The sequence below is a fragment of the Rhinatrema bivittatum genome, chromosome 13 (genome assembly GCF_901001135.1).
Source record: "Rhinatrema bivittatum chromosome 13, aRhiBiv1.1, whole genome shotgun sequence".
NCBI classification, from domain to species: Eukaryota; Metazoa; Chordata; class Amphibia; order Gymnophiona; family Rhinatrematidae; genus Rhinatrema; species Rhinatrema bivittatum.
Genome location: NC_042627.1, coordinates 21,911,407 through 21,926,416, shown reverse-complemented (window position 1 = coordinate 21,926,416; position 15,010 = coordinate 21,911,407). Strand labels below are relative to the sequence as shown.

General features: G+C 45.4%; 1 protein-coding gene across 4 annotated transcripts in view; it reads left to right on the top strand.

Moving 5' to 3' along the window:
• Positions 1-15,010, top strand: part of PARP6 (poly(ADP-ribose) polymerase family member 6) — a 99,700-nt gene that overhangs the window by 22,351 nt on the left and 62,339 nt on the right. For all 4 annotated transcript variants that reach the window (XR_003852345.1, XR_003852346.1, XR_003852347.1 and 1 more), the window contains 6 exons: positions 160-237; positions 3,382-3,476; positions 5,705-5,765; positions 8,707-8,797; positions 13,034-13,100; positions 14,664-14,813. Coding sequence is in view for 1 of the 4 variants with exons in the window: in XM_029574731.1 (XP_029430591.1) it covers positions 160-237; positions 3,382-3,476; positions 5,705-5,765; positions 8,707-8,797; positions 13,034-13,100; positions 14,664-14,813 (542 nt within the window). In the remaining 3 variants the exon portion in view is untranslated. The remainder of the gene's footprint in view (positions 1-159; positions 238-3,381; positions 3,477-5,704; positions 5,766-8,706; positions 8,798-13,033; positions 13,101-14,663; positions 14,814-15,010) is intronic.

Genomic DNA, 15,010 nt, shown 5'->3' with positions numbered 1-15,010 from the left:
CCAGCGAATGTGCGCAGCATTTTTAGATAATGCAGCATTTTAGCCTTTCAGTGTCCTAAACGTTCCCCAGGTGGCACTGCCAAAAGAAACCCTTGTTCTTTGCTTTGTAAATGCACGCTTGAGAAGTTTGTGGTTTTTTTTTTCCTTGCCCTATGCCAGGACAGCAAAGGCCAGTACTGGACCGACGATGATTCTGATGCAGACAATGAATCGGAAGAATTCCTGTATGGAGTCCAGGTAAATAAGCGGTGGTCACTCCTGTGGCCTCTTGCCCTGCTAGCAGAATTTCCCGCATGTTGGTGCCGAACCCTTGAAAGCTGCTCGCGGTCCACGTTCCCGCTGTTTCCTGCCCTCTCCCCCTGAAGGTGGACCACGATGCTCATTTCCTATGTGGTATATCTGAATGGGAGAGAGTGCGGGTGTATTGATTAAAGTTCTGAACGTGTAGAAGGATGGTTCTGTGTCTGCAGGGGAGTATAAGTACCTGGCTGAGGGGCCTGTTCACTAAAGCCGAGTTAGGGTTGCCATGGATAACCTTTCAGAACACACTGCAGAGTTCATTAAGACCATGGTGTGTAAATGAGCATTATCTGTACCCTTGTGCCATGCCGCTTTGTAGGGCAGAGAGTGAGGGTGATTCTTTACAATTAGTGCACGCTAAAACGTTTCCTCAGTCCTGTCCTGCGCTTGCAGTTTGACCGTCCCCATTTGGCGTGGTCGCTGTGCAAACCCTAAGTGGGACAGCTGTCACTGCACTAATCCCGTCACGCGGCAAGGCTTGCACGCCGTCTGCTGTAGACAGATTCCCCTTTCTGGAAACGGTGCCACTGCGAGCAGTCGGTGGCTCTTTACTTTTGTTTTCTGTGGCGCTGCCCGGCCTTAATGAGGTTTCGGTTCGGCCCTGTTGTCGTGCTTTAGCCACGGGATTAAGTTCATAAAAATAAAAACCGAGGTGGGAGACAGAATTAGTCTGGCAGACAGCATGAAAAAGAACGGGCGGCCGAAGGCCCCGAACGAACAGGATAAGGAAATTCCCCCGTGTTCAGTTTGCCGTGTTCTTTCTCAGCGTCCCCAGCTTCCGTGCATGTATCAGGAGAGGGGGAGGGAAGTGGCTGACCATCTGCATACCTTCACTTCCCAGGCTAACCATTCCGTATCTCTCTGCTGGGTACCAAAGACATATCAGCCAAGAACAAAATGCTTCAATGGAGCAATCTCTGCTACAGTGTCGATAAGGTTTCCAAATGGAAAGAAGTGAAATAAGTCATGTAATTCCGTGTTTGCAATTATTAAATGCTAGAGAAAGCAGTGCGCTTGCGGTTCTTGGAAATCTGCGTATGTAGCAGGCTTAGCCCTCTTGTCTGTTGGCGGTTGATGGGGGTGCACCGAGGAGCTCTCTAGGTTCCAAGGTTTGGGTGAGGCTCGGGACTTAGTGCTAGCTTAGAGAGAGCACGCTTAGGCTGGAATGCGTGTGTTGTTGCTCTTCAGGTACTCACGCGCACTCCTTGGCTGTCCTGGCCACACCCCACCAGTTGCAGGCAGGCAAAGTTCCAGACGAATGAGCGCTAGGGTCAGGCTGGGGAAGTGGAGCGTAAGAAAGTGCACAGGTAAGGCTAGAGAGGGAGGGAAGTGCCCAGGTTGTGCCCAATAGGGGGGGGGGAGAGTGCTGGGAAGGGGCTGGGAGGGGGAAAAAAAAGTGTTGGGGAGGGGGGATAGAGTGTGCTCTTATGGGGCTGGGGAGGGGGAAAGAGTTCTGGAGAAAGGGTTCAGAGGATGTTGGGATCGGGCTGGGGAGGGGGAGGGGGTGGAAGTGTGCTGGGGTCCAGATGGGGAGGGGGGGGGGTCAGAGAGTGGGGGTGGGGAAGAGGTTGAGGGGAGAGAATGCTGGGGGGTCAGGCGGGGAAAGGGGGGGGGGATGCGTGCTGGGGTTCAGATATGGAGGAAGAGAGCGCTGGGGTGGGTCTCTAGACAGAAAGTGAGAAGCACTCCGTCCATTGAATGGTCAGTGGGTGCCTGCTAATTAATTTGATTTATAAACTGCTTTGATTTTATTGGCAAGGCAGTATAATAAGATAAATAAGAGAGTCTTAATCAGAATGAACAGCAGCAGGCAGGGCTCAGAGAAGGACATTTCTTCTATTCCAAAAATATGTAAAAACACCAGAAATACATTATATTGAGCCCAGGGGGAAAGGACTAAGACCCAGAGAGGAGGCAAGAGAGCCAAGAACCAGTCCAGTTGATATTTGGAAGGCTCTGAGTTCAGATTGTTCTTCGGCTTGTAGATAGGCCTTTCCCTGCAAGAACGATTCTGTAGTTTAGAGAGGAGCAGAGGACATCTCCTCCTTAATCTTCCCGTCTCCGTCTTCTCCCACCTCATCTTAGTCAAGAGTGTGTACGGGACCAGTTAGAGTTTTCAGATGGGCTTAGTGTCTCCAAAGTGACCTGCTGAAAGGCTGCTCTGCTGGAAAGCTGGTCCTTTGCATTCTGCGCCAGCGTCCGCTGAGTGGAGGTTTACGTGGAGTCCACCCCTGCACGGGACTTGTCGTTTTTCTATACACCTTTTCTTCTCTTTATGTCTCCATTACATCTAGTCTTCTCAAGTCAACATGTTTCCTGAGAACACTTTAGTTTCTTAATTTAATTTAATTTTTAGTTTTTTTTCATTTCTGATTGTATTTTTCTTTTTTACATTTGCTGGTTGTTATTTTCAGGACAGTTTTAAAAATCTGGTGGACAGGTGCACGGGCCGTGGGACGCTTTGTAATCACGGGTGTCGCAATCAGTTCCCAAACCGAATGTCTGAGCACACCTTCCCTTTGAAAGTAGCCCAAGGAAGAAGTTCCTGTTTTGTTTCGCAGGTTATTTTTGCTGGAAAAAAAATATGCATATAATTTTGAAAATGCAAAACTATGCACTTTGTTGCCCGTCCTGGCTTAACTCCACCCCGGGAACACCTTCGCAAAAATGCGTGTGAAAGTGTGTGCATTGAGGAACAACATGCACACTTTTACCCTCATACACTTCGTGCAATTTTCAGTGATAGATGGTTTTGAAAATTTCCCTCACCATTTGTTTTGTTTCTCTTTAATGTCATTTCTTTTCTTTTTTACTACTCTCCATTTTGGTTTCTCTTTAATTTCTCTTATTCCTCTTAAATTTGTCTCCTACTGCTTATTAATTTCTCTTTGGTTGGCCATTATTTTCTTTCATTTTTCTTTCTGGAGCTTCTCTTTATTTTGCTTTGTATTTAGGGACTCCCCTATAGGTTCTCATGTATCCAGGAAGCTTTGAGTGCAACCCGTGACATTTCTTTCAAGCTGGTGTGCCTTCATGTCATCACTGACATCCCCTGCGTGTCTGCTCTGTCTGTGTTTCCAGGGCACGTGTGCGGCGGATTTATACCGACACCCGCAACTCGATGCAGACATTGAGGCTGTGAAAGAGATCTACAGTGAAAACTCTGTGTCTGTCAGGTACAGTCGGTTACCTAAGGAGCGTGTACAAGGGCAGGATGTTTTCTATGTTTACGAGGACAGGTGGTGTGCCTGCCCATTGTCTCTGCTTGGGGTTCATGGTTCTGTTTTTAGTATTCTCATATCTTGTGTGTATATCTGAATGAACCTGGCGTGGCTGTGTTGCTTAAAGTTATGAACGTGTAGTAGAAATGGTTGTAAGTCTGCAGGGGAATATAAGTTACTGGCTGAGGGGCCTATTCACAAAAGCCATGTTATTTATTTATTTATTTATTTATATAGCAGCTTTTCTATACCGACATTAGAGGGTACATCATGTCGGTTTACATCAAACAATAGGTAGAAAATATAATGAACAGGGGCAGGGAATGGGAGTACAGAGAATGAACAGGGGCAGGGAATGGGAGTACAGAGAACAGGACTAAAAGGTACCAGGACTAAAAGGTCCCATGGATAATCTTTCAAAACTAAGGCATGCGGTAAACCTTTGCATACCGCAGCATTCTTTAAGACCATGGAGATCCATATTCAGATACAGCCTGGGTAGCAAAATTACCCAGATAAACTTATCCAACTATCCTTGGAGGTGTATTCAATAGTGCAGCCACACTATTGAATATAGCCGGCTATCTTAAAGTTAACCAGCTAACTATAGCTGGGTTAACTTTAGAACAGATCTTTGGCTCGACTAAACTGGCTAGAATTTAGCCACATAAGTGTCCAAATATACTTTTGAATATGGACCGGGTGGTAAATAAATTAACACTATGAATAGAATTTCACGGTAAGGGGAATGGTTACTGGAGGAAGTTGCTGAAAAGTCCTAACCCTTCCTGCCATCTAGCATCCCAAGTTTCCACAAGTTTTCTTCCTTTCCTTCAATTTCTCTCCACCTTACTTTCTGGGTTCCCTTCAGTACTGAAGAACCAAGCCACCATTTCCCCCCACTTATCCTCCCTTCCCTTACCGAATCTTGTGCGGTTAAAGTTTCCCTCCCTGCATGACACTGAAATGTAATCTCTCTTCTTCTGATCACACCACAATCCCTCTCCTCCAGCCTGTCTGGCACCCACCAGCTTCACAGGACCCCCTTTCCCTGCCAGCAGGAAGTTGGTTATGCCCAGAATGGCACCGCTGAATGCACCTTAACACCATGCCCTGCATAGGTGCTTAGTGCTACCATTCCAGAGCGATGACCATGCGGGCAGGAGAAGAGCGGCTCTCTTCCTGCCGGAGGAGGTTAGGGACGTTGGGTAAAGTAGTGGTGCTGGTGGGGGTTGCTGAAGGATCTGGCAGGGAGGCTGAGAGTCTGCTTTTACTACACTCTGAGTATAAAGCTTTGCTTGCACACTGGGATCGAAAAGCATCTGTTTTAAAATGATTCAGAACCAGATTGGTTCAGTCTGTTCGCCCGAGTCTGGGATGTTTATGCTGAACTTGGAGAAACTGCCACGTATGTCTGACTTTGCTGGAAAGTGCTGGCCTGGGAACTCCAGGAGCTCACGAGGTCATGCGTGCATTCTGGTTTTCTGAGTCTCATTGCGGTGCCTTCTGACTTTCATAGTCCTGCATTTCCTTAAGTCGTCGGGACTACCAGAACGACAGAGAACCGGGATGGGTGTTAGAAAATCTAGAACTGGACTCAAACGTAATGCCATCGGTGGAAGGAGGTTGGGAAGAATCAGGCAGAGAATTATGCAATAGGGAATGGAGAGGATAGGGTTGCTCTCTCAGTTGCCTAATTTGATTTTTCCAGTGGTGATCTGACTCTGCCTTGTAGACATCGTGGTAGGCTTTGTAGTGCTAACAGTCTTTTTTTTTTTTTTTTTAAATGGGCACACTAGCTATTTGAGGAATAACGTGTAATAGAGGATGCAAACTGGATGTGCCTGTGGTTGCTGCATTATTGTGATACGGTGCAGTATTAGCTCAGTACAAGTTGGAGGGGGATCCAAGGGAAAAAGGCAGGCTTCTTTTTCTCTTTGTGTTCGTGTGCAGCGCTACTATAGCGCTATCTCCACACTTCATGGCAGAATGTAACTTAGCCCTGATATTGATTGATTTATTTAACCTGACCAGTTAGGACAGCCAAAGTGGACTTGTTTCAAGTTCAAATTTTACTTTTAAAAGTAAAAAAAAAAAAAAAAAAAAGTATCTTTTCTCCAGCAACCTCTTTGCCGTTCCATCTTCACAAACGCTGATCCCCTTCTCCCATATTTTGTCCACAGAGAATATGGGACCATCGATGATGCGGACATTGACCTGCACATCAATATCAGCTTCCTCGATGTAAGTGTGGGTGCCATTACCCCATCACCACCGGGCAGACCTGATTCTTTTTTTATATCATGTGTTGCAAACCACACAGAAATGCGTCTGTACATAGCGTGGGTTTGGATATGTGTATATAAACTGTGTCCATGTATCTACAGCAGTGTCCGTAGCGGGTGTCTGTAAAGAGCGAACAAATACATTGTGCCTACATGTATAGTATGTGTCTGTGCATGCAATGTGGATGTGAGGGGGCTGGTTTTCAGCCCGAGGTATTATGTCTAACATAGCCTGCCCGCTTAGGTTCAATTTCAGATGCCGCCTAGCCGGTTAAATTTAGGCCTGTCATTCATGCACTCAGGATTAGCCAGCTCTTGCCCATATCTGTTCCCTTACCTCCTGGGCCAGCCTGTGGCCAGCAGCTCCTCCTGCACCCAAAAGTCTTCCGTGACCTTGAAAGCCAGGGGACGGCAGTCTCTTCCATTTCTGTAGCGGTGTCGGTCACTGCTTCCTGGCTGGCAGCTGCCTAGCCGAACGTGGCCTTCTCTCTCTAACAGCAGGTCCTGAGATGGAGCAAGAATTCCTGCAAAAGCGTTTGTGCACATTAGTGAATTGCGTGCAACTTTTCTCAGCCCCTGGAATTGCTCATTTGCATAATTAAATTCTCTTTAACTTGCATGGGTGTAGAGCATTTTCACCGTAATACATCAACCCGCATTTCTGCAGCAGAAGTAGTTTGCGAGGTGAGTCAGTGCCCGTGAAGTTTCGTGAATTGGCCCCTTACTATGAGAAATTGCTGGACAACTGAAAACCCGAGCCTGACCTTTCTGATATTCATGTGTGACTTTATAACTTTGCAAGTGGATGAAATATCAGGTCGATGCAGCAATCTGGGTATTAAAACACTGTGCCTTAGAATTATCCTAATGATAATCTTCGACTTGCTAAACAATACCTCATCCTTATGGTTATGCTCCACTTGACGCATTTATCAGCCACCTCGTCATTTACGCTCTGCAGACGAAAACCCTTTACAAATTCCTACAGTAAAACCAGCTAGACTAAATTTAACGACGCAATCGTGCCTTTTCAGTTGCCGTGACTTCAAAAAAGCAATTAAAACCTATCAATTTTCACAAGCCTTTCCTAATCCATAACCCCGATCAAACAACTCAAGGTACCACCCTCCATGTTTTAACCAGAGATGGAACCTCGTGTTTATTTATTTCAATGTTTTATTATTGTTTTTATTCCTTTACAATCATTACGTATGTTACTCTCTCATTTGTAAACCGCCTAGATCTACTTTGTGTATGTATATGCAGAATATAAAAACGTTTTAAATAAATAAGATTAAAAATAATTTTTTAACTCCTGATGCAGTAAGCTAATGATGCGCTAATGCATCTGGAGTTTAAAAATTTTTTTTTAAAAAAGCGGGTTGCCTTTAAAACGTGCGTTCAGCACAGGCCAAACTCGAGAAGGGGAGAGGGTGTCCTTGACTGGCACTTAAGACCCCTAAAAAAGGGGGTAAAGGGTTTTTTTTAAACGTTTTAATATGTCCACAGATAAATACTGACTTATCCAGCTAAGCTGCGGTGAACTACACCAGATAGCCAGATAGGTCTGTACTTATCTGGGTACGTGGCAGCAACCATTAAACAAAATAATTCAGTTCTTATCAGGGGACATTTTCAAACTTTAAAAAAAACCCTTTTTCCCCCTTTTTTTAGGGGTTCTAATTGCCAGCACAGTAGCTCTGAAAACCTAACTCCAGCTCTGACTCAGGAGTTAAGGTCCCAGCACTAAGAAAGGTGCGCTGGTCAAAGGCAGTCTCTCTGTATGGGGGAGTGCTGCTCAGTGCCCTGATCTGCGTGGGATTTCCATGTGAGCTGTCTAAGCACTTCTCCCATTTAGGGATGGGTGTTTTCTGCTCGCAAAACGCTTTGCTGCATCGGCTGTAAGTTGTTTTTTTTTTTTGTGCACAGAAAATGCGCGATCAAGCGGATAGCTTTGTTTGGCTAACTATGCAATGCGGCCAATGAATAAATATGGAGCTCCAGGACTTTAGCTGTTCCCTAAATTTCACATTCTCATTCTTGGCAAAGAATTCCATTACTTAGGGCCATAGAAACTGAATTCAATCAGCCGGGTATCCAACAGCTCCGCTTCTCCCAACCTGGAGGTTCTAGCAACAGTTGTTGTGACAAGCGCAGAGCCCTAAAAGGCTCTTAAGGCTATGCATGTCTTGATAAATACTTTGGGGATCCTCTGCACAAACATTTGAATGCCAGAGACAACGTTGCAAACTGAATATGATCACTAATTGACAGCCAACGAAGCCTGTGCAGAATAGGTGAAGTATGATGAAACCTCGTGACTCCCACCGTCGTACGCTGTATCAGGTGCAGCTGTTGTAAACACAAGCTCTTGCCACCCCTGGTAGATCCCCTTATAATAGTGTTATCAGCTGATGCACAATTGTGGTTTTAAATCAGAAAGCTATGAGAGATAGGAACCTAACTGCCTAATTTGCCTAAGAGAGAAGAAGGCAGAATGCACAACCCAGGAAACTCAGTTTCCTAGTTAAATTCCTAGCCAACCAAATTCCTAGCTCTTTACTTACCGTAAGGGAAGAGGTTAAGTCTCACACAGTTTTACTGAGATCAATAGCTGTCTACGTCTCCGATTATTCCAGAGCAATTCTGCTTTCCCTGGATTCAGTTTCAGTTTATTATCTTGAAGCCATCTCTCCAGAGCTATCAGGCCATCATTAACATTCCCAATAACAGAAACCTGATCATTTCCCATAGGAACCACCAACTGAACGTCATCTGCGTACAGATAACATTATAAGATTTGCTAGAGGTGTCGCTCTCTCTTCTACCGTCTCTCTGTTGCTTTCCTTTTATTGATTTGTCCATATGTCATTCTCTCCTCCTCTCTCTCCTTTGTATAGGAGGAGGTATCAACTGCCTGGAAGGTTCTGCGGACTGAACCCATAGTTCTACGGCTACGGTTCTCCCTCTCCCAGTACCTGGATGGACCCGGTAAACAGAAGCAAGAAATACTCTAGAGTTGCTCAGAATGGTGTTGAGTGCAGGATTCACTGACCGGTGACCTGGCTTTGATATGGACACGAAACAAGGCCCCTTCCCATGCATGAGCTCACACACACACACACACACAAACACGCAGTTTCCTAATTTGTAGCTTAAATTCACTTAAAATAAATTTCTAGGGAAGCTGCACAAGGCTGCAGTGAAGCCAACACAATCCTCAAGCGGATAAGCACGTGTTCATTCAGTCACATAAAAATGTCTTTTTGAAGACTGCCCCCCTATACTAATTTTTTATTTATATGTGCACTTTCCTCCCACTTCTCCCAGAAGGCCCACTTTAACAGCAGCTAAATATAGCCACATTGTGAATCTACGGGGTTAGCAAATTTGAAACCAGGGGTCTAGGCACCTCACTTCGTGGTGAGGAATCTGCATCCCTCCAAAAATCATCCTCTGAGGTGGGGGATATGGGTCCTTTGTACCACAGACCTGCAAGCTCATTTTCAAATGGAAACTCCCCGTGGAATCTCCTTGTAAAAATGCAGAACACGGGTACTTTTTGTATCTCCCTCAGCCTAACTCTGCTGCCTTTTCCACAAAGCTAAAAGTCCAGGCGTTGAGGGTCCAGTACCCGAATGTAATCCGTGAAATGTCACGAAAGGTGGACTATCATTTAATTTTCAGTTATACGCATATAATTCCTACTCGGAATCCCAGCCGCACAAATGCCAGGGGCAAAGTCTGCATGCACTTTTGTGCAAAAGCAAACCATGGGCTCTGCCAGTATGTGGCTGACTGAAATTTGCCCCCGTAGCATATAACAATAGTTTATTGTTAGTGACTTCCTTAATTGTCCAATAAATGTGGAAAGCAGCATCTTAAGTGATGAATCAGAGATTTCTGTTTGACCTGGTGCATATAAACTGACCGTTTGTCAGCAATTTATCAACCTTTATCTCCTTGCCAGGTTCTTATGGCCTGGATTGGCCACTGTTGGAAACAGGATGCTGGGCTTGATGGACCCTTGGTCTGACCCAGTATGGCATTTTATTATGTTCTTATGTCCTGGAATACTCCCCACCTCATTTTACTTCTAGGAAGAATGGCTGCTAAGGAACCATTGTATTATAGCACTACTGCAACTAAGACTTTCTGATTTTCCCCACCCAATCCCAGACATTTCAGTCTGAGCTGAAATGTTCAATAATTGAGTAAAAAGTTAGCAGCTTGGGGGTTGGCTCTACGGCTCGGGCTATAGTGGTTTGCCTTGTGGCACGGGGCTTCGGGTTCCGATCTCCCTCTTCTGTTAGAGCTTTGTGGGGCGGGGCATGCTGTGAGGATGGTCTGTCCAGGCCCAGGGAAGGAGAGAAGGAGAGTGGCATTGTTGTGGCTGCCCTTACCGGCCAGTGAGTGGCGCTGAGGGTGAGCTTCGGAGCAGATGTCCGTTGGACTGGCAAGGGGCTCTGTCGCCACTTAGGCATGCTGTCTGGAGAGGGGGGATCAGCAGAGACCGCCAGGGAGAAGAGCATTAACACCTAAAAACAGAGAGGCTAATATCCAATTAGGCCGTTTAGTGGACAAGTTTTTCGGCTAAAGTTGGCCAGATAATTTGTCCCATATATATATCTTCAGTGGCATAAACATCCCACTGAATATTCAAGCTTAAAGTTATCCGGCTACATGTAGCCAGATAACAAAAAACCTAACCAGATATATTTGAAAATAGCCAGATAGAGTTTTAGTTATCCAGCCTTGTGAGGCCGGATAATGTGCCACTTAACTGGATATCTTTAAAGATAGCCGGCTAAGTAGCGCTGTCATTACACCACAAATCCTTTAAGTATTCCGGAGATCCTTCCCTGTTCCGCTGTTTTCCAAAATCGCAAATCAAGCGGCAGCCTTCAAGGATTTACAACATGGTTGTGCCCTCCCCCCCCTTCTCCCAACCCTCCTGATCCCCACCTCGATACCTTATATTTGATTGCTGGGAGCAAGGGACCCTCTGCCCCGTTCCCGCGCCTCCGCACTACTCTAACAGGTCTAACGTTATCTGGCTAAACTGGCCGGATATTCCCGATATTCAGCTAAGTTAGCTGGATATCTCCACAGAACGCCCCCTTTTTTTAAGTTAGCTGGATATCTCCACAGAACGCCCCCTTTTTTTATCTGGCTAAATTATAGCCTGAAAACTACTTATCCAGCTATAACTGAGCTGGATAAGTGGCTGAATATGCCACGTTTGTCATTTAGATGGAAAACTTGTGACTTATCAGTTTAAATGGCTTTTGAATATTGACCGCAGAAATTTTTAAAAAGCTTTTACTTATTTCTATTTTTGTTCATCTTTCTGAATGTAGTATTCAGGACTTTTATTTAGTTGCAGGTGTCGCTGAGCTTAATACTAAATTAATAGTCAGATAGTCAAGGTGGTATCTTGCAGGGCCTTTGCTCTGCTGGAGAGCGGTTATTAGCCGTTCCACCTGTAAAGTATACGCATCTGCAGACTACCTGACATCGGGCATTCTCTATTTTGTGGAATTGCCTTGCCAGAGGAGTTCCAGTCTCTAACCAACTATGTGCAGCTTCTGAAGAATCTCAAGTCTCTGCTATTTTTGGAAGCCTTTGCAAAGATTGAGTTTCATTTGGGGGCAGACATCCATGACTGAGATGCAATATGTTGAATGGATTCACTTGGGTTGTTAATTATAGTGGGGTCAATCTTAAAATACATCTGGCTATATAAGTTAGTCGGATAAGACTTATCCGGCTAACTTACATGGGATATTCAGCGGCACAGCAATGCCGCTGAATATACCTGGATAAGCATTAAAGATAGGCAGATAAGCTTATTAAGGGCCTGTTAAGGGCCACATCTGATTTATCCAGTTAACAGCCGAATAAGGCTCAATATCATTACTTATCCGGCTAAACTAATTGGATAGATAGTGCTGCCCAGTTACGCCCACTGCCTGCCTACTGACTATATGGCTAACTATTTACCAGATAAGTCACCTATCCAGCTTAAGTGGTATAGCCGGATATTCAGTGGCAGCCACTTAAGCCAAGATTTATCTAAGTCAGATTTGTCCAGCTAAGTAGCGTTTGAATATCTACCCTTCTGTTAATTTATTGTGTGTGTCTTGAGTTTTTTTATGTTTTCTTGTTATCCACCTAGCACAGCTGGTATGTTATAAGCAGAATATAAGTGTTTTAAATAAATATGCATCTCTGGCGGATCTTGAAACATGAAATGAATGCCTCTGCTTTATCAGACTGCTCATGATGCGTCAACTCTGATGGCAAGAGGGACAACTCCTACTAACCATAGAAACTTTTAATGGCGTAGCTATAGGAAGCAGTTTTCCATTTTTACAGTATAATGATAAATATTACACAGTGGTTTTACAGCTGTAAAGGAATGACATGAGATCTTCATTAAGCAAAGCAACTTTAACGAGAGTAGGTGTGCAAAAAGTGTTTTCACTTTAATGGCCAAGCCAAAAAAAGTGGTGGAATTGAAAAGAATCCAGACCATGCAGTAATAAAACCAGGATCCTATGACTTCTGTGATACTTTTTAAAGAACCAGACAAAAAGAGCAGAGCAGCCGATTTCTAAAGAGTTGACTTTTTGAAAGGGGGGGGGGGGGGGGGAGTGGCATGCTTGTCTGTGCCGGTGCTAATGAAAGACCTCGAGCACAGAAGAGAAAGGCGAGCCCAGAGGGCCTGAGAGGGGAAGTTCTCGCAGACCTCTCGGGCAGCATAAAATTGTCTGAAGATGAGGCCTGAGTGCTCTCAAAAATGATGTGCTACTGTGACTTTTTTATTTTTATTTTTTTTGCTGTTGCCATAAAGTTTCCACAACCTACAAAGCTTCCAGTTTTCTCTGGGACTTCTACGGCCATTGGAACTCCTCTCTCCTTATTATAAAGAGCCTTAATACAGAAAGCACTGTCGCTGACACTTTCAATTAAAAAATGATTTGTATTTGAGGGGGTGACTTAACGCCTCTTTATGTGTGGTTAATTGTAAGTGCTGTGGCACTCTGTTGCCGCAATTTCACTGCACATCACCCCCAGAAGAAAGAGAAGTTTGGCACAGAGCTTTGCATCTTCATCGAGACAGGAAAAAAGGTTTACAGGAACAGCATTCCTCTAGATCCAACTAATTTCATCCTCTTTTTTTTTTTCCTCCTCTCCATCCATCTCTCTCCTCACATCTTCTAGAACCTTCCATCGAGGTCTTCCAGCCTTCCAACAAAGAGGGGTTTGGACTGGGTCTTCAGCTTAAAAAGTAAGGACACCGATACCAATCATTATACACTTGATAAAGGAAAGGAGGGGTTGAGGGGGTAGGCAGGAGCCTATATGTTGACCCCCCCCAACTTGCTGTGATGAATGAATGCCCACAGAGTAAAATGTTAAACGTTTTGCAATTGCTTCTGCACATGGTTTTCTCACTCCGCGCGCGTGGGAATGTGGTCTCCCACGACCGCGGTTGGGAGTCCGATTGCTGCCAATATGACATTATCTCAGAAGTGGGAGCTGCCAGGCTGATTTAACAGCAATGTCACAAAGGTTAGAAGCAGCGGTAATGGAAACAGAAACATAACAGTAGCCAAATCTCAGGGAAGACTTGCCCATTCTCCCCCCCCCCCCCCCCCCCCCACACACACACGCACACACACTCGGAGGACCTGACATCGCCAAGCGATGCTCAGAGCAATGCTGGTTTGCAGTTTGAGATCCAGCTACTGCCTGCTTTCAGGATCTGCTGCAGTTCAGTGTTGAGTCGGTCACACCCTGAGTACGGTCATGACCCGACTTGTATTCCCAGCATGCTCCAGACTGGCACCGCTGCCTTACAGTTTGCAGCTACTTGTTTTGTGTTTCTTCATTTTGATTGGTAGGAGGGCTGCTCCCGCGTGCTGAAGCTAACTCGATGCAGACTGATGAGGGCAGGACTGTCATTCCTGGTTGGCTTTTGGCGTTTGGACTGACCCAAGCTTCAGTGATGATTTTAATGAGGCTGTGAAGTGGTCAGGCCAGGCTTTATGACACACTTTCACCTGGGCGATCTCAAATCTTAGGTTTTCTGATTCTGTCTTCTCCATTTAGACTGACCTGAATTAGCTGTAATCTATTGTACACCATCAGCTCCCAAAGAGGCTTGTTATTCCTTACTGGTGAAACAAGAGTTTGAGTTTATCGGTGTTGGAGCATTTGTTTCCTTACAACTCTGTTAAGGCACCTCAGTGATGACTGATAGTTCACTCTGCTGGAATCCTGTAGAGCTCCTTAGTGTATCTTAATAATCTTTAGACTATTTTCTGGGTTCTTCATTTGACCATGACTTGGCGCTGTGGACAAAAGGAGTTCACGAGAGAGACAAATTAGTCTGAGCTTTATTTATTTATTTTTTTTTTCACTGCCCACTAGTTTCCTCTTCCTCCTCCGTTATTTTTCTAGCTCAGTTGGAACTGGCTCTAGGATCTAGCATCATGCGCCTTCAGTTTCAACTACCTCTAATGCAGCAACGGCCCTCAACCAGGAGCCGCATAATCACGCTCTCTGCAGAGCGTGCAGTTGTGGACTCCAAGTCTGGCCACTAGGTGTCACTGTTGCAAGATGTTTGAGTCTTCCCTACCTCTAGGGGCTGTGAACGCTGCCTCGGTAGCATCTCGTATTGCAGAGGCACTTGAATTCAGGTCCCGCTGCATGTCAGCCACAGTGCACTGCTGCTGAGCCCCTGGGCTGGCTCTGGCCTTTAAGCTTTTCTGTTATCGATTGCCCTCTTTGGTGTGGCCATGCATCATTCCTGCTCCTCCATTGTTTTGGTTTCCGTTTTCATCCCCAGGATCCTGGGAATGTTCACGTCCCAGCAGTGGAAACACCTGAGCAATGATCTGCTGAAGATCCAGCAGGAGAAGCGACACAACTGGTTCAAGGCGAGCGGCACCATCAAGAAATTCAGAGCAGGCCTCAGCATCTTCTCTCCAATCCCAAAGTGAGAACGCTGCCTGCCTAACCCGCACTCTGTTTTTTTTGCTTGACCCTTTCTCTCCAGAGATTTGAAGTACATAACAGAGCCTTGGTCCGCTCTGCTCTCCTGCAGTTTCTGTGTATCTGAATTTTCTCTGCTAAATTTATATGAAGAAGATCATCTGAAAAGGAAGGGCTGAGAGTGCAGCCTGGGGTGCTGAG